Here is a 25,350-nt window from a genome sequence, read left to right as displayed (position 1 = left end):
AGCTCCTAGAATTCCTAGATTTGGATCCTAGCTCTGCCTCTTACTATGACGCCCTGAGCAAGTTGTTGGATCCCTCTGAGCTTCAGTCTCTTCATCCGTAAAATGAAACCAATTGTAGGAACTATAATCTCACAGTGTTGTTGGAAGGATTAAATATAAAGTGCTTAGCAGAGAGCCTGGCACACAGTGGAGGTGTGATCAGTGACAGCTAACAGCAGCATACATCTGGTACATGCGGCAAGCAGATTCCAGTCTCACATCCAAGCTTACTTCCAAGCCCAGCCGGAGTCAAGCATCACAAACAGCATCACATCAATCACAGCAAAGCTACCTGGAGTGTCCACACAGCTGGGGGCAGCAGCAGAGGACCTCAGGCGTGGTCTCCATCCTCCTTGTCCTAGCCTTCTTGTGCTCAAGGGTCCTAACTCCAAACCACCACCTCTGCACCCCTCAGAGTTGCCCTCAAACACAACTGCTTGGAAATGAGACAATGAGACTTTGAAACCCACATCAATGACTTTATTTTTTTTAATGAGACAAAGTCTCACTCTGTTGCCCAGGCTGGAGTGCAGTGGCGCAATCTCAGCTCACTGCAACCTCCACCTACCAGGTTCAAGCAATTCTCCTGCCTCAGCCTCCCAAGTAGCTGGGATTACAGGTGCCTGCCACCACACCCTGCTAATTTTTGTATTTTTATAGAGACAGGGTTTCACCATGTTGGCCAGGTTAGTCTGGAACTCCTGACCTCAAGTGATCCGGTCACCTTGACCTCCCAAAGTGCTAGGATTACAGGCGGGAGCCACTGCACCTGGCCCAGTGCCTTTCTTGAAGGGACATCACTGACGGATGGGGTCCTCTAGAGGGCTTTGGGAATTCAAGACCCAGGACTTCCTCCAACCCAACTATGACCATGTTCACTGCTCTATCATTTCCTGGGAAAAATGATTAGATCACTTCACTGTTCCCAGGTATAAAGTGGGAGTTAGTCTGTGTATGTTATAGGGAAGAAATGACCTACATGAATTATCTGACACTATTACTCGACCAAAAAGGCAAATGTGTGCTTTCTGCTTACCTGTTTCACTGCATCCAGCAGTCGCTCCAGCAGAAATTGTCTTTTGTCATTGTTCTGTGATCCTAAAATGCAATGAGGCTTAATTAGTTCTCTCTGACGCTCGGACACGGCTGTCCCCAACTAGATCAGTCCTTTCCTACTGATCTTTAACAAAATCAGTAGCACAACTAGGTATCAATAATCTGTATCATTACAATGAAGTTTGGCTATTGCCTGTTACTGCATCAAAGGAAAACAGCTAAACTAATTTTCCCCAAATCTGAACATGTCTAGAATGGTCTAAAGGTTTCTCAACCCTTGGCACTACTGACATTGTAAGACGTTTAGCTGCATCCATGGCCTCTACACACTACGTGGCATTAGCACACACAAACCCCTGAGTTATAACAAAAATGTCTCCATGTAATGCCAAATGTCCCCTGGGAATCAAAACTGCCCCCAGTTGTCAACCAGCAGCCTAAAATAAAATATAAGTTTCCCAGTACAGCAGGAACTGCTCACTGGCTGTTCTCACTATCATCTCCAACATCCTTTTCCCATGCCACCTTCAGCAATCCAAGCTGTGAAACCTGATTACTCCTCTTCTCAGCAGCTGAGGTTGAACTTAAGCAGTCTGGCCAACGAGAAGAAAGCAGAAGTGGCTCCCAAAGTTCTGGGAAAGTCATTCATTTCTGATAGAAAGAAGAGCTATGCAGAGCATCACTCCCTCCGCCATCCTTCATGCCTTAATCATAAACATGTTGGGTGGAGCCGGAGTAGCATTTTGCCACCACGAAGTCATGAGCCTGCGAGAAAGACCTAGAGAATCACAAAGACACCAGCCCTGATATCACTGAGTTGGTAAGCCAAGACTAGAAACAAGCTAACTCTCACAAAATAAATAACCCTATTTGTCCACACCACTGCACATTGGGCTGTTACTTGCATCCAAAAGCATTCCCAACTGACACACATGACATATGCTGAACTTCCATTTAGGAAGGTCTGGGGCAAGGGCACTTGAAAGCACCAGGCAGACAGTTGGTAGAGCCACACCTGATCTCCACAAGAGGCCCAATGACTCCAAGCAAGATACAAAGCCCAGAGTATGATGCACCAGACACAGAGCACATTCACTTCAAAGGATACTGAAATTCAGTTTCTAAGGGCAGACGCTCCACACTGCAGGCGTTGAATTGCCATCAGGCTGCTTCTGTCTTGGGCAACTCTACATGGGCTGCACCAGAGAGTAGCAGCAGGGCATTATCTCAGAGGTGGTCAGTGATTCCTCCAGGTCAAGCCAGGGCCAGCTGGTTGATAACAACCACCACCGTGTGCTGGGCGCATCCTACATGCCAGGAACCAAGCTAAGCACTATGCATGCATCATCTCCCTTCATCTTTACATCCACCCTATAAGCCAGGATCCCAAACACAGATGGGAAAGCTGAAGCTCGGGGAAGTCAAGTGATAGTGTGTGTTGATCCACCCAGGACTTATTTAACTTCTAGTGTATGTGAGGCAATGTTTTAAGAGCTGAGGACACAGGAGTTAAATGGTGTAAAAGATCCATCTTCTCATGGAGCTAAAATCCTACTAGAAGGCCGGGTACAGTGGCTCACACCTATAATCCCAGCACTTTGGAAGGCTGAGGCAGGAAGATTGCTTGACATCAGAAGTTTGAGACCAGCCTGGGCAACATGATGAAGCCCTGTATCTACCAAAAACACAAAAAATTAGCCGGGCGTGGTGGCACACACCTCTGGTCCCAGCTGTTCATGAGGCAGAAGTGGAAGGATCACTTGAACCCAGGAGGCAATGGCTGCAGTGAGCTAAGATTGTGCCACTGCACTCTGGCCTGAGTGACAGAGTGAGGCCCTATCTCAAAAAAAAAAAAAAAAAGTATAAATGTAAACTAATCAATGAAAAAGTGTTAGAGAGTCACACTAGGAAGACAAAACAAAGACAGTGATGGGATAGGGAGGAAGCAAGAAGGCTGCTTTAGCCAAGGCAGCCACTGAGGGCCTCTCTGCACAGGTGACATTTGAGCTGAGCCCTCTATGAAGAGAAGGAGCAGCTATGGAAAGACAGGGCAGGCCAGTGTTCCAGACAGAGCAAACAGCAAGGGGAGAGGCTCGGAGGTAGGACAAGCGTGGCTCTGGTCTTCCAGGACCAGAAGGAAGTTTGCTGTGGCTTGAGCAAAAAGCAAAAAAGCGGAAGGAAAGATCAAACAGGCGGGCAGATGCCAGTCACATAGGATCGTGTGGGCCATGATAAAGGGGTTAGACTGTTGAAATTTGAATACTAATTGGTGGAACAGTGATCCTGACTCAAGACCTCTAAAGCCTGTGTTAGGACCACGATACCAAGGATCCTGCCTTACCCCCAGGCCTGGTAATGAAACCAGTCAGCAGATCCTTTAAGACACACAATAAAACAACTGACTCTTCAAAAAGTACCGTTAGTATTTTTTTCTGGAAGAGGTTTCGATCAAGAATAGCCTAGACACCATTCCCACCAGCCATGAGGCATCTCAAGGCATCGCTCAGGATGGCTATAGACCCATCTGGCCAAGGTCCTCCAACACCTCTTGACACCTGTGTCTATCAATCAAACGCTCTTTGTTTCAGAATCCAGGGTTTGGATTCTGATCTTCCCTCCCTAACACCAGAATAGAAAAAAAGTCAGGCTTGCTTTCTTCCTTTTTCCAAGTATGAGTGAGCCCGACAGCTCTACCTGCCCTTGAGCAATGCCAACTGGAAACTTGACAGGGTTCCCCGCACTGGAAATGCCTTTGCTATTTCTTTCTCATCATAAAAGCAATTCATGCAGGAAAAAAATAGAATAATAACAAATCAGGAAAAAATGTACAAAGAAAATAAAAATCTCTTTCATCTCCCTAGTGATAATTTTTTAATGCAGTGCTTCTCAAACTTTAATGTCCACACAGATCTCCTGGAGATCTTGTTAAAAAGCAGCAATTTATTTTTTGGCGTTTTTTTCTGAGACAGGATCTCTATCACATGGGCTAGAGTAAGTGGCACAATCATAGCTTTCTACAGTCTCAACCTCCTGGGTTCAATCGACTCTCCTGCCTCAGCCCTCCGAGTAGCTGGGACTACAGGCACAGGGCACCACTCACAGATAATTTATTTATTTTTATTTTTTATACAGACGGGGTCTCACCCCAGACTCAAGCGATCCTCCTGCCTCTGCCTCCCAAACAGCTAGGATAATAGGTGTGAGCCACCACACCCAGCCCAAAAGGGAGGTTCTGGTTCAGGAGGTTGAGGATGGGGCCTAACTCTTTTTTTTTTTTTTCTGAGACGGAGTGTTGCTGTGTCACCCAGGCTGGAGTGCAGTGGCCCAGTCTCGGCTCACTGCAACCTCCACCTCCCAGGTTCAAGCAATTCTCCTGCCTCAGCCTCCCAAAAAGCTGGGATTACAGGCACGCACCACCACGCCCAGCTAATTTTTGTATTTTCAGTAGAGACAGGGTTTCACCATGTTGGCCAGGCTGGTCTTAAACTCCTGACCTCGTGATCCACCCACCTCGGCCTCCCAAAGTGCTGGGATTACAGGTATTAGCCACCGTGCCCTGCCAACTCTGTGTTTCTCATAAGCTTCCAGGGGAGCTGATACTGCCGGCTCCTTTCACACCTGAATAATAAAGATTTAGCACCTACCCTTCCTGATATGCACAATGATCCTCGATGTCTTTTTTTTTTTTTTTTTTTTTAAGAGTATTTTGCTCTACTGCTTATTCTGGATGAGATGTCAGCAGCCTCCTCTGCCTTACTCTGCAAAGCCTCTTTTCATGATGGGGTGGGGAGGAAGAAAAGAAAAACCTGTTCTTTATACAAAAACTACCCGAGATTGTGCAGGTCTCAACCCAGAGGCTCACACTTCCTGGCTGTGATCTCTCTGCAGGCAAGAAGCTGTCAAGTGAGATAATCTTGACCTCAGAAGGGGCAGCTGTGGCCAACTTAGCCCTGAATGAGCTTAAGAGAAAGGGGTCAGCCAGGCACAGTGGCTCACACCTATAATCCCAGCAACTTTGGGAGGCCAAGGCGGACGGATCACATGAGGTCAGGAGTTCAAGACCAGCCTGGCCAACATGGCAAAACCCCGTCTCTACTAAAAATACAAAAATTAGCCAGGTGTGGTGATGGGCGCCTGTAGTCCCAGCTACTCAGAAGGCTGAGGCAGGAGAATCGCTTGAACCTGGGAGACGGAGGTTACAGTGAGCCAAGATTGCACCAATGCACTCCAGCCTGGGCAACAGAGTGAGAGTGTCTCAAAAATAAATAAATAAGAGAGAAGGGGGTTTACTAGGCTGCAAGGAGCACAGGTGGTCTCAGGACCACTTATCAACTGAGAGGAACAGTGGAGAGCACTGAGCGGGAAGTCACAAGGCCTGAGCTCTCATCCTGCCTGGCCTGCTTGCTAGCCATGTGACAGGGACAGTCACTTCCCTTGTCTGGCCACTGGTTTCTGCATGAGATCATGCCCTTCTAGCTCTACAGTCTATGGAGACTCTGCAGAGACAGGCAGGCAGAGCAATCAATGCTACCAGTCTCCTTCTTACCTTCTCCCTTTGAATCCAGTGGAGAGTACAGCACCTCCGCCAGGGCCCAGAAGAATCTGCCAGCTTCAAATGTTGCCGCCACTCAGAGAGAAGTAGGAAGAATGTGCCCACCTACCGAATCCCAACCACAGGCTAAGTCATTAAATGACCTATGTAATCCTTGACAAAGAAGGAAAAGTGGTTCCATTCAGTAGAGAACACTTCGACTCAGAGAGGAAAAGACCTTTACCCAGGGCTAGACTCATGGGAAGTGGCCGAGGAGGGATACATTTCCAAGTCCATGGGATCCTGGAGCTGCCAGCTGCTAAGCCCTGCTCACCCTCGACCTCCATCACAACCTGCAGCAGTGGCCCAGTGCAAATTCAGCAAACACTTTGCCACACAGGAGCGATCAAACCCCATCTTCCTGCTTCCTCATCTCCAGGGGCAGCCCCCAGCCAGCAGTCAACCAGGTGAACACGAACAGGCTTCTTTTTATTTCTCATTTAGATCACCATCAAAATGAAAACAGAAAATGGAAAGGCACCCAAGGGAATACCTCCAGGGGTCCACAAACCTGTCTGAGAAATGCAGTCAGCTGACACTCCCTAACTCTACTCAGAATCCTCCTGTGCACGGGAAAGTCAGTCACCTAGTTGGATCTCTCTTTAATGTTTTGTTGTTGTTGTTTGTTTGTAGACGGAGTCTTGCTCTTGTCACCCAGGCTGGAGTGCAATGGCGCGATCTCAGCTCACTGCAACCTCTGCCTCCTGGGTTCAAGCGATTATCCTGCCTCAGCCTCCCAAGTAGCTGAGATTACAGGCTCCTGCTACCATGCCCAGCTAATTTTTGTATTTTTAGTAGAGACGGGATTTCACCATGTTGGCCAGGCTGCTCTCAAACTCCTGACCTCAGGTGATCCGCCTGCCTTGGCCTTCCAAAGTGTTGGGATTACAGGCATGAGCCACCGCGCCCAGCCTTTGTCTTCAATGTTTAGAACCCTCAGGATCTAATGTTTAATGTTTAGAGTCCTTTGGATCCTACATTAATTTTTACCACAAATCTCTAGCCTTCTGCCTGGGGTCACCATTCAAGCTACAGTGACCTCCTGGAGAGAAAGAGCAGAAATTAAGAACAGGATAGTGTGGGTTAGAATCCTACTCCACCAGCCATGTGATCATGAGCAAGTTACTTAACCTCCCTCTTTCAGGCTCATCAGAGAACCTACCTCTTCGGACGATAAAATGAGGGAAATTGTATTGTGCACCTAGAACAGTGCCTGGTATATACCAAGCATTTAATAAAATTAGCTATCATTATCATCATTGTTGGCAACCCTTACCCCAAGGTATCAAGACCTCTGGCTCCCAGAAGTCCTTGCAACTAGCTACCTTCTCTCCAAAGCCCAGGCAAAGCAATTCAATCCAAGCCTCTGTGTTTGCTGCCCTGGGAGATGCAAGGGTGAAAGAGGACCCCTGGCACGTGGGGAGGAGAAAACAAGCAGGAGGCAACCAGGCACTCCGGCTATATTCCTTCTTTAACCCTCGCAACCCTGGAGCTCCAGGTAAACTGGTTCCCATTCCACAGAGGTCAAGCCCCTTAATCAAGGCCACACAGATATATAGATATATATATATTTATTTATTTATTTATTTATGAGACGGAGTCTCGCTTTGTTGCCCAAGCTGGAGTACGGTGGCGCCATCTCTTCTCATTAAGGCCTCCACCTCCCATGTTCAAGCAATTCTCCTACCTCAGCCTCCTGAGTAGCTGGGATTACGGGTGCCCACCACCACGCTTGGCTAATTTTTTTTGTATTTTTAGTAGAGATGGGGTTTCGCCATGTTGGTCAGGCTGGTCTCGAACTCCTGACCTCAGGTGATCCACCCACCTCGGCCTCCTGAAGTGCTGGGATTGCAGGCGTGAGCCCCCACGCCCAGCCCTGCAGATATTTAAATAGTGGTATTTCGCTGTCTCTCCATGCAGCGGTGGAGGTGACGTCATGCTAGACATTTCCCTGGTGAGATCCTTGTAACACATTAAGCAGGTACAAGCGAGAAGAGAAAAAGAAGGCAATGCTCTTTGAGTGCCCACTGTGTGCGAGGAATTCTGCCCAAGGGCACACAGTCAAGCAGGTGCTGCATTGGAGGCTGAGCCCTGCTCTCCCTAACTCTCAGGCAAGTGTTCCTTCCACACACCACACTGTCATCCTGGTGGGGACCAGGGCAAGCTCACTGAACAACTGGGAACCTGAGCCGTGCTTGCAAAACTGGGAAGGACAGAACAGGTAAATCCATAGAGACAGAAGGCAGACAGGTGGTTGCCAGGGGCTGGGGTGGTAGGGGGATGGGGAGCTACTGCTTAATGGATATGGAGTTTCCTTTGGGTGATGAAAATGTTTTGAAACTAGATAGAGTGCTGATTGCTCAACAATGCAACTGTACTAAATGCCCCTGAACTGCTTGCTTTAGAACAACAGTTAATTCTTTGTTTTGTGAATTTCACCTCAATTAAAAAAAAAAATTTAAGAGATGGAGTCTGCCTCTGTCAACCAGGCTGGAGTACAGTGGCATGATCATAGCTCACTGCAGCCTCCAACTCCAGGGCTCAAGCAGTCCTCCCACCTCAGCCTCCCAAGTAGCTGGGACTACAGGCATGCACCACCACACTGGGCTAATTTTGTACGTTTTGTAAAGACAGGGTCTCGCTATGTTGCCTGGGCTGGTCTCAAACTCCTGGCCTCAAATGATCCTCCTGCCTCAGTCCCTCAATGTGCTGAGGTTACAGGTGTGAGCTACCACTCTTGGCCCAATATTTTTATGAGAAGGACTGCAACAGGTAGATGCTGGCTGAGAAAATGTTCCTATTCTAAGGAACAACTACAGTAGGATTCTCCCAAGGGCTAGACAAGGCAACTGCCTGGAGAACCCAGTCCCCATATTGAATCACACAATAGAAAAGCTACTCCCAGCTGGGTGAGGTGGCTCATGCCTGTAATCCCAGCACTTTGGGAGGCCAAAGTGGGTGGATCACTTGAGGTCAGGAGTTTGAGACCAGCCTGGCCAACGTGTGAAACCCCGTCTCTACTAAAAAAAAAAAAAAAAAAAAAAGGTTAGCCTCACGTGGTGGCATGCACCTGTAATCTCAGCTAATTGGGAGGCTGAGGCAGGAGAATCACTTGAACCTGGGAGGCGGAGGTTGCAGTGAGCCGAGATCAGACCACTGCACTCCAGCCTGGGCGACAGAGTGAGACTCCATCTCAAAATAAAATAAAATGAAATAAAAAATAAATAAATTTACATATATTTATATTTTTATAAAATAAAATGAATAAATGTAATAGAAACCATGCCTTGCTTCCACGGGCCCCTCCTGCACCCCTGTCTCCCCCTGCCTGGCATGGCTCTTCCTTCATGAGATGGCAAGTCTCATGGCAAAGGCCCTCTGTGACAGCCACCCCTGCCTCAGTTGCTGTTCCTAGCCCTGGCCCTTTTGCTCTCATTTCCTTTACCCTGCACTGAATTATCTATGCAGTGGCTAGAGCATCGGGAAGCGCAGATGAATACACAATAAATGACTTACTAGTATTACAGGATACACACAATGATGTTATGTGATTCATCCAATGTGCCCTGCAAAACTGCAATGAACACAGCATTTCTCTAAGCCCTGCGTGTGCATCTGTGGCGGGCTGCCTCACATGATTTGTTTCTGATTTTCACTGAACCTACACCTTTAGCATACCCTAGAATGGGGGTCAGCAAACTTTCTCTGGGAAGAGTCCCACAGTCAATATTTTAGGCTTTGTGGGCCAAAGGGTTGCTGTCACTACCCAACTCTGCCACTGCAGTGTGAAAAACAGCCATAGAGAACATGTAACGAACAGGTCTTGGGCTGGATTTAACAGCCCACTGCCCTGGCAGAAATAATGAAGGCTGGCAGGCTAAAAATTAAAACAATAGTGTCGGAGTTTGTAGACCTTACAGCCACTGTGCGGTTAGATGGTTAAACGTGAGAGTTCCCCAGCAGGCTGTAGACCAGGCCCGCATCATAATCATGCTCCCATCTTCCCTTGCCCTCTAACCAAGGCCCCACATACAGAGTCTTGCAGGGAACAAGGAAATCATCAACCTGTTGTCACTGCAGAATTCATTCTCAGTTACACTGGCGGGCATCTGGGATGCCTGGCACTACCAGCCCAATGATGACTTTAGTGTTGCTGCTATTGTTTAACTCCCATCCCACCCCCCAAAATCCACAACCATTCCAAATAAAGAAACTGAAAGAAAGCAGAAGCAAAGGAGGAGAGGGGCAGAAAGGGCTGCCCAATATATGCCCGGGGCACATACAAGACCAGGAGGGACCCCCGCAGTGCCCAAGGGGTCAGGTGAGGCATGGAAATGAGCGAGGTGGGCTGGCAAGGCACAGATTGCAAGAACAGAGCAGGTGCCCCTCTCAAGATGGCAGCTGCTAGCCAGCTCTAGCAGACAGTACCTCACAGCAATATCAGCAATTGCCCCATCTCCTGGTTTTTCAAGAGAGGCCGAAAACCCAGCTTTTTTATGTCAGTTAGTTGGCACCTAATTATACTCTTGTGAGAACAATGTTCCAGCCAACTCGACATGAAACAAACACAACACACCTGGGGCCAGGTCCGCCACCAATCCGCCATACTGAGACATACCTTTAACCCTCACATCTACCTGGAAGGTGGGGGCTGGCCGCCCTGGTGAAACAGACAAAGGAACTGAGACTTGGAGACATTGATCATTTACCCAAGGAACAGCTCAGAGGTGACAGACCTGACATTTTACCCCAAACCTTGTACCCTTCAACCTCCACAAAACCAGGCTCACTCCTTGAATGGCTCAATCTTAGCACAGAAAAAGGGCTACATCATCAAAGTGCTGCCAAAGAAAAAACAACCTCCCGATGGCTGACTCAAACGTTCCCTTCTCAGAGAAGCCTTCCTGCAGAGGGTCCCCCAAGGGACACACTGCTGTCTCTCTACACAGTGCTCCCATGGCCCTGCAGTCCTGCCATAGTGCTGATGTAATCCCCATCGTGGGAGGGATTATGCATTGTGAGCTCTCGGACATAGACAGAAGCCTCACGAACTCTCCCATCACAGAAGGAACTCAACAGTTGTTGAATCTAGATTCTGGTGCAGCTCACTTCTGTGGCTCCCCAAGTTGCTACTTTAAATAAAAAGGACCAGAACTGGCCAGGGCACAACGGCTGCCTCATTCCTGTCATGGGCAGAGTGAGGTGGTGGTTTTATCTGCTCTAGACTTAGCATACGCACAGATAAAATGGACAATCGTTCTTCCCCAAAGTCAGGGCGCTGGCTCCCAGTATTGTAGGGTGAAGTGGCACAGCTGGCCCAGGACAAAAGGACAGACTGTCTGCCAGCACACAATGGAAAGAGACAGGCTCTGCATGCAGACAGATGGGCTCGGGCCATCCATGTGGGCTTATGGTGTCTAAGATCAAAGACAAAATAAATGAGCAAAGAATGGGGACCATCAATTTACTCTAGAGCAGGCCGGGCATCATGGCTCACGTCTGTAATCCCAGCACTTTGGGAGGCCAAGGCAGGCAGATCACTTGAGGTCAGGAGTTCAAGACCAGCCTGAACAACATGGTGAAACCCCATTTCTACCGAAAATACAAAAATTAGCCAGGCATGATGGCACCCACCCGTAATCCCAGCTACTGGGAGGCTGAGGCAGGAAAATCGCTTGAACCCAAAGGGTTGAGGTTGCAATAAGCTGAGATTACACCACTACACTCCAGCCTGGGCGACAGAGTGTGACTCCATCTCAAAAAAAAAAATTACTCTAGAGCAGGGATTGGCAAGTATTTCCTGTAAAGAGCAAAACAGTAAATATTTTAGGCTTTGCAGGCCATACACTCTCTGTCACAGTTACTCAATTCTGCCATTGCAGCCTGAAAGCAACCATAGACAACAGTAATTGAAGAGAAATGGCTTTGTTCCAATAAAACTTTGTTTCCAAAACAGGAGGCCAACCCAGTTCACCAGTTCTTGCTGTAGAAAACAAAACAAAAAAAAAACACTAGCATGGCAATGTACAAAAACTTTAAAGAGACAATAGGCCAAGCATGGTGGCTCACACCAGTAATCTTGGCATTTTGGGAGGTAGAGACAAGGGAATTGCTTGAGCCTAGGAGTTTGAGACCAGCCTGGGCAATACAGTGACACCCCGTCCCTACAAAAAGTTTTTTAAAAATTAGCCGTGTGTGGTGGCACACACCTGTAGTCCAAGCTATGAGGGAGGCTGAGGTGGAAGGATCACTTGAGCCTATAGGTCAAGGCTGCAGTGAGCACTGATGACACCACTGCACTCCAACCTGAGTGACACAGCAAAATCCTATCTCAAAAAAGAAAGAATATCTTCCCTCCTGGTTGGAGAAATGCAAATTATATGCCTATTAATAACTACCACATGGCACCATTATGTAACTACGAATTAACCAATAAACTTTTTTTTTTTTTTTTTTGAGATGGAGTCTCACTCTGTCGCCCAGGCTGGAGTGCAGTGGCATGATCTTGGCTCACTGCAATCTCTGCCTCCCGGGTTCAAGTGATTTTCCTGCCTCAGCCTCCTGAGTAGCTGGGATTACAGGCACCCGCCGCCACACCCAGCTAATTTTTGTATTTTTAGTAGAGGTGTGGTTTCACCATGTTGTTCAGGCTGGTCTCAAACTCCTGACCTCAGGTGATCCACCTGCCTCAGCCTCCCAAAGTGCTGGGATTACAGGCATAAGCCACCGTACCCAGCCTCCAAGAAACATTTAAAGTGAAATTCCCCAATGCTGGTAAAGCTATGATAAATCAAGTACACACCACTGGTAACAATCTATGGGTGCAGTAAGTTCTGAAAAGCGATGTGGCAATGCATATCAAAAGCTACAAAAATAAATCAAAATCCCTTTTCACACCTTGGAAATTAAGCTAAAAAGGAACAGGGGAAATGAGAAAAGATACAAATAACAATTTCACCTGGTCCTGTATGTTCCAGGTCCTGAGAAAGGCACTATACATTCATTACTTGCTTTAATTTCCATTTTCTGAAAAGGGAATTAAGAGTAAGAGTCAGAGTCAGGCATGCTGGCTCACGCCTGTAATCCCAGCACTTTGGGAAGCCAAGACAGACAGATCACAAGGCCAGGAGTTTAAGACTAGCCTGGCCAACATGGTGAAACCCCGTCTTTACTAATAATACAAAAATTAGCTGGGCGTGGTGGCACGCACCTGTAGTCCCAGCTACTCGGGAGTCTAAGGCAGGAGAATTACTCGAACCCAGTAGGTGGAGGTTGCAGTGATCACACCGCTGCACTCCGGCCTGGGTGACAGAGTGAGACTCTGTCTCAAAAAAAAAAAAAAAAAAAGAGTAAAAGTAAGAGAAGTTCAAAAATCTGCCCAGGCCGGGTGCAGTGGCTCACGCTTGTAACTCCAGCACTTTGGGACACCAAGGTGGGAGGGCTGCTTGGGCTCAGGACTTCAAGACCACCCTAGGCAACATAGTAAGGCCTCGTCTCTATGAAAATTAAAAAAAAAAAAAAATTAGCCAGGTATGGTGGCACACACCTGTAGTCCCAGCCTCCTGGGGAGCTGAGGAGGAAGGATCACTTGAGCCCAGGAGGTTGAGGCTGCAGTGAGCTATGACTGCACCACTGCACTCCAGCCTGGGTGACAGAGTGAGACCCTGTCTCAAAAAAATAAGACAGAAAACAAAAAACTGCCCAACTTCTTCAATAGGGAGTTAAATCCAGAACTTGTCTGTATCCGAAGCTTTTCCGTAATAACACAATAACTTCCTGAGCATCAATGGGCACGAAGATTTGTATTGCAGTGTCCTAGTGTAGGGGTCAGTCAACTATAGCCCCCGAGCCAAATCCAGCTGCTGACTTTTTCTAAATAAAGTTTTATTGGAACACAGCCACGTCCATTCATTTACCCATGGTCTGTGGCTGCCTTCAAACTACGACAGCAGAGATGAATACTTGAGGCTGAGACCAGATGGCCCACAAAGTAGAAAATATTTACTATCTGGCCCTTCACAGGAAACGCCTACCAATCCTATCCTAGAACACCATAAATGGAATTGACTGTCTTTTGCAATGGGAGAGAGGTTAAATAGCTGCGGTACATCAATTTGGTGGAATGCTATGCTGCCTTTTCAAAGAATCGTGAAGAGAAGGAACGTGGATAAGTGCTATCATGTAAGCAGAAACGCTCATTCAAACGGAGATACAATGCAATTATGCAAAATGCATATATAGTGTATGCTTTGAACAAAGGCAGAAGAGGAATACCTACAAATTTAAATATTAAATGTGCCAGGAATGTATATTTAAAGGTATATTCTGTTTTCACAATAGTTTTTAATGTCATTTTGGGTTTTCGCTTTTTTTTTTTTTTTTTTTTTTTTTTTTTGAAGTTGTAGGAGGAAAGAGCAGATTCCAAGAAACACAGATGCAAGCGAAGAAAAATGAGATGGAGTGGGCAAGTTTCCCTCCTCGGAGGAAGCGGGGTACTGCCTGGGTGAGCAGAGGAAACACTAGTGCCAGGTCTCTGAAGGGCTCCCGGACAGCAAAAAGTGAGGGCAAGGAAGAGTCCTCACTCCCCTTGCAGGATTCAAACTGCTCAGCCCCCACCTAACCTGCTCCCCTACTGGCTCTCCCACCTCAGGAAAAGGCAATTCTGGTCAGGTACAGTGTCTCACACCTGTCATCCCAGCACGCTGGGAGCCCGAGGTCAGTGAATCACCTGAGGTCAGGAGTTCGAGACCAGCCTAGCCAACATGGTGAAACCCCATCTCTACTAAAAATACAATAATGAGCCAGGCATGGTGGCGCTCGAGGCGGGAGAATCACTTGAACATGGGAGACAGAGGTTGCAATGAGCCAAGATCACGCCACTACAGTCCAGCCTGGGTGACAGAGCGAGACTCTATCTCAAAAAAAAAAAAAAAAGATAAGGCAATTCCAACCCCTTTCAGCAGCTCAGGAAGAAAACCTAGGAGCCGCCTGCCTCATGAAGCCTCTGCTGCCACATCACATTCCTAACCACCCCATCCAAAATTACAGCAGCCCTTCCCCTGAAGTTCATCCTCCATCCAGACAATTTAGTAGGATGGACTCCCACCCACAGGCTCCAGACTAGACTTATGGTCCAGACCTGGCCAACCAAAATCACAGTGATGGGTCGCAGGATGACCACATGGCCAGCCCGCTCCATGGAGGAGCGGCTGCCTGTGGGTGAAGCCAACAGAGAGAAAAGACGAGTTGACAGCCAGACAGAAAGATAATCCTGATAGTCCTTTAACACGTGGATCCAGCTAAGCTTGAAGCCAGCCCTATGTCTAGACTTTTCCATTACAAGACACCATATATTCCCATGCTGTTGAAATCAGTTTCATCAGCTTCTGCCACATTCCACTGAAAAGAGCCCTGGCTAACACACTCAGCACGGTCCCAACAAAATCCTTTTGCTTCAACAGACCCCAGTGGTAACAACCTTTTGATAAACGATAGAGGATGCACCAAACTATCATCCAATGTTTGCTGAATGTTGAACCCCAAATTTCTGGCCAACCTCTGCTTCCACCAGAGCCCTTATTCTTACTAGCAGCATTGAAACTAGTGCAACCACTTTGGAAAAAATCAAATCAATTCAACTGAGTTTAATTATAGGCCAAAAAAAAAAAGGAAGCAAAAGTGAAGTGATAAACTCTTCGATGTTAATGCTACTTTTGGAAAATCTCCCTACAGACATAATCTAAAGGATGGAAAACTACCTTGAAAAAAAATGTTCACTGCATCATTACTTATAACAGAAACAAAAAAGAAAGAAGGAAAGCCAGGTACAGTGGTTCACACCTGTAATCCTGGCACTTTGGGAGGCTGAAGCAGGAGGATCACTTGAGGTCTGGAGTTTGAGACCAGCTCGGGCAATATACTGAGACCCTGTCTCTACACCATATGAAAAAGTTAGACGGGTGTGGTGGCGCACCTTTAGTCCTAGCTGCTCAGGAGGCTGAGGTGGGAGGGTCATTTGAGCCCAGGAGATCAAGGCTGCAGTGAGCTATAATTGTATCACCACTGCATTCCAGCCTGGGCAACAGAGCAAAACCCTGTCTCAAAAGAAAAAGAGAGGAAAGGGAGGAAGGGAGAGAGGGAGAGAGGGAGAGAGGGAGAGAGGGAGAGAGGGAGAGAGGGAGAGAGGGAGAGAGGGAGAGAGGGAGAGAGAGGGAGAGAGAGAGAGAGAGAGAGAGAGAGAGAGAGAGAGGGAGGAGAGGGAGAGAGGAAGATAGGCTAAGTTTCTACAACTAGAATCAATAGTTAAAAGTTGTACTACATGCAAAATGATGAATGATGGACTGTACATTCCATAAAAGTGATCAATAGTGAGCCCATGGAGCAATGTGGTAAAGTTTTGTCCTGAAATGTTAATGGTGAAAGCAAGATGCAAAGTTGTATGATAATAATGATAATAATACAATTACTGCAGCCTATATCAGTCTCAATCTTTTCTTTTTTTTTTTTTTTTTTTTGAGACAGGGTCTGAGGGGTCTGGCTCTGTCACCCAGGCTGGAGTGCAATGGTACATTCATGGCTCACTGTAGCCTCAACCTCCCAGGCTCAAGTGATCCTCCCACGTCAGCCCAGCCTCTCGAGTGGCTAGGACCATGGGCATGCACCACTACACCCAGCTAATTTGTGTGTGTGTGTACAAAGACGGGCAGACGGGTCCCACTATGTTGCCCAGGCTGGTCTCAAACTCCTGGGCTCAAGCGATCCTCCCACCTTAGCCTCCTAAAGTGCTGGAATTACAGGTGTGAGCCACTGTGTCCAGCTCAATCTTTTTCATTCTTTCCCCCTAAGGACACTTTTTAGACACTTTTTTGCTAATCATCCCCTCCATGAAAAAGTAATACCACAGATACAATGTACATCTGTTTATGTACTATATGCCTATCTGTGCTTTATACATCCAAGTAAGTTTTTTTTCTCTCCTGAGAACCAGTGTTCACCCCCTTGGGGGTGATATCACCCCCACTGCAAATATACGGCCTATGTATAGACAAGACAGTGGCAGATGGAAGGTGCTTTATCTGGAAATATGCTCACATTGCCACAATTTGGAGAAATCTATAAAATCTTGGATTTTAGTTCCAAATTTTAAGAGCTCTAAGCATCTGAGTTCCTATCAGTTACCTGGAGTCAAGCAACCAGGAGGCAAGATAGCCAACATCAGTAGGACCTAGTCCATCGCCAGTTGCTAGCAGAGGTGGGGGTCAACTGTTTGCTGATGGTAGAACATGTACTTCTTGCATTCCACCATCATAGATCAATCCAGTGCCTTCACAAGGGGGAAAAAATGTTGATAGCATCACTTTTCTACTTTGAATGAAAACCACAAATATTCTTTTTTCATTCATTCATTCATTTCAGCTGATTATTTATTCTAAGTACAAGCTACTGTCAGAGAGGGCCCAGTCAGTGCCGAGGAGAAAACTGTGACCTTCAACATTCCAGAAAACTAAGAAAAAGCAGCTGGGCACGGTGGCTCACAACTATAATCTCAGCACTTTGGAAGGCTGAGACAGGATGGCTCAAGGCCAGGAGTAACAGATAAACCTGGGCAACATAGTAAGACCCAATCTCTACAAAAAAAAAAAAAAAAAAATTGTAACCCAGGCGCAGTGGCTCACACCTGTAATCCTAGCACTTTGGGAGGCCAAGGCAGGTGGATCACCTGAGCTCAGAATTTTGAGATCAGCCTGCACAACATGGCAAAACCCATCTCTACTAAAAATACAAAAAATTAGCCAGGCGTGGTGGTGCACGCCCGTAATCCCAGCTACTCAGGAGGCTGAGGCAAGAGAATCACTGGAGCCCAGGAGGCAGAGGTTGCAGTGAGCCAAGATAGTGGCACTGCACTCCAGCCTGGACAACACAGTGGGAATCTGTCTCAAAAAAATATTCGTTAATTAAAAAAAATTTTTTTTAATAAAAAGCTGCCAAAATATACATTAACGTCAGGCAAGAAACAGCAGTAAATTACCCATTAAGCCCAAAACTCTGATATATGATGAATGTTAGAGCTCATCTGTTACACAAATTGTTTGATCACTATGGGCCTGGCTTTCCTCACCCTTGAAACAGGAATCTCAGTGTCTCCTCTACTGATGGAGGCCGGGCGCGGTGGCTCACGCCTGTGATCCCAGCACTTTGGGAGGCCGAGGCAGGTGGTTCACGAGGTCAGGAGATCGAGACCGTCCTGGCTAACATGGTGAAACCCCATCTCTACTAAAAATACAAAAAATTCTCTGGGGACTGTGGTGGGGAGGGGGGAGGGGGGAGGGATAGCATTGGGAGATATACCTAATGCTAGATGACGAGTTAGTGGGTGCAGCGCACCAGCATGGCACATGTATACATATGTAACTAACCTGCACAATGTGCACATGTACCCTAAAACCTAAAGTATAATAAAAAATAAAAAAAAAAAAAAAAAAAAAAAAATACAAAAAATTAGCTGGGCGTGGTTGCAAGCGCCTGTAGTCCCAGCTACTCGGGAGGCTGAGGCAGGAGAATGGCCTGAACCCAGGAGGCAGAGCTTGCAGTGAGCCGAGATCGCATCACTGCACTCCAGCCTGGGTGACAGAGCAAGACTCCATCTCAAAAAAAAAAAAAAAAAAAAAAAAAAAAACTGATGGAAAGGAGCATCCAGGAACTTAAGGATGAAGACTTACAAAAGACAAAACTTGAGTATAATGACTTTCTGGCTCTACGAGTTCTACTTTCCCAGTAACAACAAACACATATCTGAAAATCAGCATTCCTTACATAGTCTGAAGAGGTGGGCAATCAAGTATTCCTATCTACTGGGCTCTTTAAAGAAAAATAAACAAATTGTGACCACCACCCTACAATAACCACCCACACATGTCTGGCAGGCATCTTTCTTCCTGATAATCTTTTTAGGTCTACATACATATATGAATCCATAAATATTGTCTTCAGTATGTTTTAATTTGCATCAAGGTATATATTTTAGGTATAATTCTACACCCTGCTTTTTTTTTTTTTGAGATGAGATCTCGTTATGTTGCCCAGGCTGGTCTCAAACTCCTGGACTCAAGCAATCCTCCCACCTGGGCCTCCCAAAGGGCTCAGATTACAGGCGTGAGCAATCACGCCAGACCCACCCTGCTTTTTTTACAGAACATTAACGTTGAGATGCAGCCACGGTGATGTGTATGAATCCGTATCAATCCTTTTAACATTTCTGAGGCTTTCCGTCAGGTGTCCACAGCACACTAGGTTTACCTACTCCCCAATTAATGGTCATCTTAGTTGTTTCTGGCCTCATGATACCCATTTATCTTGTATATATATATTACCTAGCGCCATTCCACTGCCTGGTTATTTGTACTTAATGTATTCAGCTTTGCACCCATCTTGCCTCTGACTCTACTCAAACATTTTCAACTCAAAAATACAGCAGACTCTAATTACCAATTTATAGCACATACAAGAGACTGAAAAACACTTTATGCCACACCAAAAGGATGCAATCAGCAGAGGCCTGCAAAGGATCCTTGGGATAAATAACTGTGTTTCCTTCAACAACAAATGCAAGGGGGAAAAGGAGAGAGATTCAAGGGCAGCCTGTAGTTTAAAAAAAGACTGCTTCAAAAAACACCACCAAGAAAGTGAAAAGAGCCCAGGCACAGTGGCTCAGGCTTGTAATCCCAGCACTTTGGGAGGCTGAGGCAGGCAGATCAATTGAGGTCAGGAGCTGGAGACCAGCTGGCCAGCATGGTAAAACCCCATCAACACTAACAATACAAAAATTGGCCAGGCGCGGTGGCTCATGCCTGTAATCCCAGCACTTTGGGAGGCTGAGGTAGGCGGACCACTTGAGGCCAGGAGTTCGAGACCAGCCCAGTCAACATGGCAAAACCCCATCTCTACTGAAACAACAAAAAAGTTAGCTGGGTGTGGGGGTGTGCACCTGTAGTCCCAGCTACTCCAGAGGCTGAGGCAGGAGAATCACTTGAACCTGGGAGGCAGAGGTTGCAGTGAGGCGAGATTGCTCACTGCACTCCAGCACTCCAGCCTGGGTGATAGAGCAAGACTCCAACTCAAAAAAAAAAAAAGAAAAAGAAAATGAAAAGACAAACCATGGAAGGGGAGAAAATTTTTGTAAACAATAAACCTGATAAGGGACTGGTATCTAAAAATTACAGAGGATTCTTATAGATCAGCAATAAAAAGACCACCGAATGTTAAAATGGCCAAAGGATCTGAAGAGGCATTTCTCCAAGGAGGATACACAATTGGTCAATAAGCACAAGATAAGATGCTCAACATCACTAGTCACTAGGGAAATGCAAATCAAAACTACGAAGAAATACCACTTCACACTCACTAGAATGTCTATGATTAAAAAGACTCTTGGGGAAGGTGTGGAGAAACAGAACCCTCATATGCTGCTGGTGAGAATTGAAAATGGTGCAGCCACTTTAGAAAACAGTCTGACACAGCTCCTCAAATGGTTAAACAGTTACCATATGACCCTGCAATTCCACTCTTACAAACATGCCCAAGAGAAATGAAGAGACTTGCCCCCACAAAAACATGTGCGTGAACGTTCATAGCAGCATTATTATTCAGAACAGCTAAAAAGTAGAAACAACTCAAATGCCCATTTTTGATGCATGAATAAACAAAATATGATATCCACATAAAGGAATATAATGTGGCCACAAAAAGGAATGAAGTACAGATATATGCTGTAGTGTGGTTTAACCTCAGGAAAATTATACCGAGTGAAAAAAGCCAGATAAGAGAGGTCACGTATTGTATGATTTCATTTATATGAAATACCCACAACAGGCACATCCAGAGACAGAAAGTAGATGAGTGGTTCCCAGGGTCTGAGGGGAGGGGGAAGATGAATGACTGCTAATGGGTACAAAGTTTCTTTCTAAGGTAATTAAAATGTTGTGAAATTAACTATGGTGATGTTTACCCGGCTCTGAAAATACCAAAAAATAAAAATAAAATAAACAGGAGGTGAGGGAGAGACCTAAAAGATTTAAAACACAAACCAATGTGCACTGTTTAAACCTTACTTAGATTCTGAGTTTTTAAAATACACTATAAAATAAAATGTTACGGCCGGAGCACAGTGGCTCACGCCTGTAATCCCAGCACTTTGTGGGGCTGAGGCAGGTGGATCATATGAAGCCAGGAGTTCACAAGAGGATCACATGAAGCCAGGAGTTGGAGACCAGCCTGGCCAACACAGCGAAACTCCATCTCTACTAAAAATACAAAAATCAGCCGGGCATGGTGGTACATGTCTGTAGTCCCAGCTACTTGGGAGCCTGAGGCAGAAGAATTGCTTGAACCCTGGAGGCGAAGGTTGCAGTAAGCTAAGATCCTGCCACTGCACTCCAGCCTGGGTGACAGAGCGTGACTCCATCTCTAAAACATAAATAAAATAAGTAAATAAATAAAATATTATAAGTGGGGAACAGAAGAAAGAGGAAATATTTCCACGCCACTTTATTTTATCGTGTACCAGTTACCCACCCCACAAGTGGGGAAACCCACTTTCAACTGCATTCTCAAGAAACAAAATATATCGTTGGACTTCCCCTTCCATTTTCACAGACCACTTTTTCTGCCTCAATTCCAATGTTTCCAAAAGAAGGTTTTCATCCTTAATGCTTTTTCCTAAAAAGTCATTTGTTGGTTTCCTTTTCTCTTTGGCTTTAGATGTAACGATTTTTTTTTTTTTTTTTTTTTTTTTTTTTGGAGACTGAGTCTCACTCTGTTGCCCAGGCTGGAGTGCAGTGGCATGATCACTGCTCACTGCAATTTCCACCTCCTGGGTTCAAGAGATTCTCATCCCTCAGCCTCCCGAGTAGCTGCGATTACAGGCGCCTGCCACTATGCCCTGTTAGTTTTTGTATTTTTAGTAGAGATGGGATTTCACCATGTTGGCCAGGCTGGTCTCAAACTCCTGATCTCAAGTGATAGCCTGCATCTGCCTCCCAAAGTGCTGAGATTACAGGTGTGAGCCATCACACCCAGCAGACGTAATGATTTTTTAATTAAATTTTAAAGTTTTCTTTCTTTTGTTTTTTTGTTTGTTTGTTTGTTTTGAGACGAAGTCTTGTTCTGTCGCCCAGGCTGGAGTGCAGTGGCTTGATCTTGGCTCAGTGCAACCTCTGGCACCGGGGTTTAAGCGATTCTCCTGCCTCAGCCTCCAAAGCAACTGGGATTACAGGCGTGTGCCACCAGAGTTTTCATATTATTTCTCCTTGAAAGAAAAACTGATCAATTTCTATTGGCTTATCAATTTCATTGTCTCTTGTGCTAAAGGTAAAACGAAAAGGGTCCAGAACTGTGAGCTTGTGGCAAAGACTCCTTGGTCATAGTAAAAGGAAAACATTTTCAGACAGTGCCTGGTCCCAGCCCTCCTCTCATAACTAGGCAAAAACAACCCCACTCCTACCCCACATGAGCTCTTGCAGAAACAACAGCAGGCAGCTCTGAGATTCTGACAATGCACCTCGTGATATTCACAGTACCAGTCACTTTAACTGATGAATGTTATTTAGTCATTACAAGCCTAGGAGATACGTACTACTAGGTATCCTCATTTTGCTGGGACTCCCAGAATGGTCGAGAACTTACTCTTAAATAACACAGGTTTATGTGGCAGGGCCAAGATTTGAACCCAGGATGTCTGGCCTCAGGGCCTGTACTTACACCAACCTACCTCAGCTCCTGGTGGAAGCCAGCTCATAACATCTTTATTGAGGTATTACTAACATTCACGAATCAGAAACCATACTTAGGCTTAAAATCATTTGATTTGGCAACCAAAGGTGGATTATCTCCCAGGAAACTCCCCCTCACCAGCCCCCTCATTATTAGGACTGTCCATTTCACAAATCTTGCCCTTGAATAACAAAAACAAAAGGAACATCACTTGTTTAAACAACCAACCAACAAAAAAGGTCCACAGAGACAACTTTAAAAGTTAAAATTGAAGACAGCAGTATCCCTTGGCCTTGCCCCTCGCTCAACCTCCAGAAATGCCTGAGTGGAAGACAACGGCCAGGAGGGCTGGATGCAGGGATCCTCAGAAACAATTCCACAGTGAGGGGAAAACAAGCACTAGGAGGATAGGCGGGGCTTCCTAAATAAATCCAGATCCCAGAGTGGCTGGACAGACAGTCAGGGGAGAGCTGAGAGGCTTCCCTGAGTCACTCCCATCTCCACATACAACACCCAGGAATGACTTAGCACCAAAACACCAATAAGACTCCTCAGAGGAAAGGAGGGTAGAGTCAAGGGACTAAATTTCAGAAAACATTGAGGACGAGCTGCCCACACCCACCTCCCTCTCACTTCCAGCATCCCCATCAACACCACCCCCTGGATGGTGAGAGGAAGAAGTTTGGACTGGGAAGAACAAGGACGAAGTGACGGTCCCCAGATGGGCTGGGCACGGGACAAGAAGGGAAGGGCTGCAGGACAAGGCAAGAGAGATCTTAAATGATAATGATGAGCCAGGATAAGACATGGAAAAGGATGGAATATGCAAGGATCATCGAAATGTAAAAGCCAGGACCGGAGAGGGAAGCCGAGTGGGTAACTGGGAAGAACTGGTGATGGGAAGAGCAAAGCACTGGGAACAGGGGTGGGAGGGATGAGAGGGATGGGGAAGACAAACGGGTTGCAGAATTGAGCTCCTCTGGGGACCAGAAGCTCCTGGGACACGGGGGTACTGGGGTCAGCAAACTAACTGTCCAGAAAGACTCTGCCTGTGTGGAAACTGCAGGGACTGGAGACCAGGGGCCTGGGTAGCGGGGATGACTGGGGATGGGGGACCTGGAACTGGAGCTGGGACGCAGCGGGTCTAGGAGTTAGGAGAGACTGAGACCTGGGAGGTCTCAGAACTGGGGGTCTGGACACTAGGCAAGGGGATCGCAGGACTGGAACAACTGGGGACAGGGGTTTAGGAGCTGGTTTTTATGGATGGGCAGGAGTCAGGAGACCAGGAGTGCCCCGCCACGGGAGATCAGAGACCCGCAGGTGAGCAGGGGCCACGAGCCGGGAGTCCTGGGGGCCAGGGGTCTGGAAAAGGGAGCGACTGGGAGGGGGTCTGCGAGGGAGCGGGGCGCGAGGACGCAGGGGCCGGAGTGTGCAGCTGGAGCGGCGGGAGCCGGGGCGGCTGGGGCAGGTGACAGCGGCGGGGCCGCCACTCACCGCTCATGGTGCCTCTCCCCGGGCCGGTGCCTGCGCCGCGCCGCCGCCGCTGCCGCTTCTGCGGCTGCCGAGCTCCAGACAGGCCGGGAGACAGGAGCCCCGCCCCGGCCGCCCCGCCCCGGAAGTAAAGCCTGGCCGCCGACGAGGCCCCGCCCGCCGACCCGGAACGTAAACCGCGGCGCAGATCCAGGTCGCCGGACCCGGTGTGGAGAGCGGTGCTGAGGCTACGCGGGCTGGAGACTCAGGGTAAACCCGAGACCCCGCGAGGAGGCGTCACTGTCCCCAAGTGCCCAAGACGCCTCCCCTGCCTTCCTGAGGTTCCCACTCCTGTCGGGGCGACAGAGAAGAAAGCCACGAGTGATGGGGCGACTTCGTCCCAGAGAGGGATGCGAGCGGGAAAGGAAATAAAAATAGAGGAACGGGACAAAGCGTGGGCACAGGCGGATGGGCAATCCCGGAGGGCCTCTCTAAGGAGGCGACTTTTGAGCCCAGACCTGGATGATGAGAGGAAACCAGTCCGGGAAGATCCCCAGGGAAAGTGTTCCATAAGGAGGGGCAATTGCAAGGCCCCTGCCTGGAGGGGTTGACAGGAGCGAGGGGATGAGTGAGAAAATAGGCCTGGTGCGGTGGCTCACGCCTGTAATCCCAACACTTTGGGAGGCCGAGGCGAGCGGATCACCTGAGGTCAGGAGTTCGAGAGGGTGAGTGAGAAAAGGAGATTGAAGAGGTGGAGGGAGGGCCTTGCAGGCCAGAGGAAGGAGTTTAGGCTTTTCTGCCTAATTCTAGGAAGGTCCCAGCACTTGGGAGGGCGGAGGCAGGCGGATCGCTTGAGGCCAGCAGTTCAAGAGCAGCCTGGGCAACATAGCGAGACGCCGTTCTCTACCAAAAAAAAAAAAAAGGACTCAAGCAGAGGAGTGACACAATCTGAATTAGGTTTTAAGATATGGCTCCTAGGCCGGACGCGGTGACTCATGCCTGTAATCCCAAGGCATGATTGGGAGGCCAAGGTGGGTGAATCACCTGAGGTCAGAAGTTCGAGACCAGCCTGGCCAACATAGGGAAACCCCATCTCTACTAAAAATACAAAAATTAGCCAGGCATGGTGGCGTGCGCCTGTAGTCCCAGCTACTGGGGAGGCTGAAACAGGAGAATTGCTTGAACCCGGGAGGCAGAGGTTTCAGTGAGCCGAGATCCCACCACTGCACTCCAGCCTGGGTGACAGAGTGAGACTCCCTCTCAACAACAACAACAACAAAAATGGCTCTTCCTGGGCTGAGAATGAATTATAATGGGGGCAGGGTGGAGAAAGAGCAGGTGGTTAAGGAGTTATTGCAGTTGTCCAGGCAAGACATGGTGCCTGTCTACAGTGGTGGCAGTGGAGATAGAAAAGGTGATGGATTGAG

The 25,350-nt window shown here is 47.4% G+C and overlaps 2 protein-coding genes across 11 annotated transcripts in view; one reads left to right on the top strand and one right to left on the bottom strand.

Annotated features, from left to right (window-relative positions):
* SNX29 (sorting nexin 29) overlaps positions 1-24,067 on the bottom strand; it is a 593,890-nt gene extending 569,823 nt beyond the window's left edge. For 3 of the 5 annotated variants that reach the window (XR_010110475.1, XM_034939806.3, XM_063598376.1), the window contains exons 1-2: positions 23,948-24,062; positions 1,076-1,137 (exon numbers count right to left, since the gene is read on the bottom strand). Coding sequence is in view for 3 of the 5 variants with exons in the window: in XM_034939806.3 (XP_034795697.1) it covers positions 1,076-1,137; positions 23,948-23,954 (69 nt within the window). In the remaining 2 variants the exon portion in view is untranslated. Of the gene's footprint in view, positions 1-1,075; positions 1,138-23,947 lie in introns of all 5 variants that reach the window. The other 2 variants (XM_034939805.3, XM_055099501.2) reach the window with 2 other exon arrangements.
* NPIPB2 (nuclear pore complex interacting protein family member B2) overlaps positions 12,423-25,350 on the top strand; it is a 60,726-nt gene continuing 47,798 nt past the window's right edge. For 3 of the 6 annotated variants that reach the window (XM_055099514.2, XM_055099506.2, XM_055099508.2), the window contains exon 1: positions 12,424-24,193. The gene's annotated coding sequence lies outside the window, so the exon portion shown is untranslated. Of the gene's footprint in view, positions 24,194-25,350 lie in introns of all 6 variants that reach the window. The other 3 variants (XM_063598378.1, XM_063598379.1, XM_055099513.2) reach the window with 2 other exon arrangements.

The sequence above is a fragment of the Pan paniscus genome, chromosome 18 (assembly GCF_029289425.2).
Source record: "Pan paniscus chromosome 18, NHGRI_mPanPan1-v2.0_pri, whole genome shotgun sequence".
In the NCBI taxonomy this organism is placed as follows: Eukaryota; Metazoa; Chordata; class Mammalia; order Primates; family Hominidae; genus Pan; species Pan paniscus.
The sequence above is the reverse complement of the archived record's forward strand: the minus strand, read 5'-3'. Positions and strand labels throughout refer to the sequence as shown.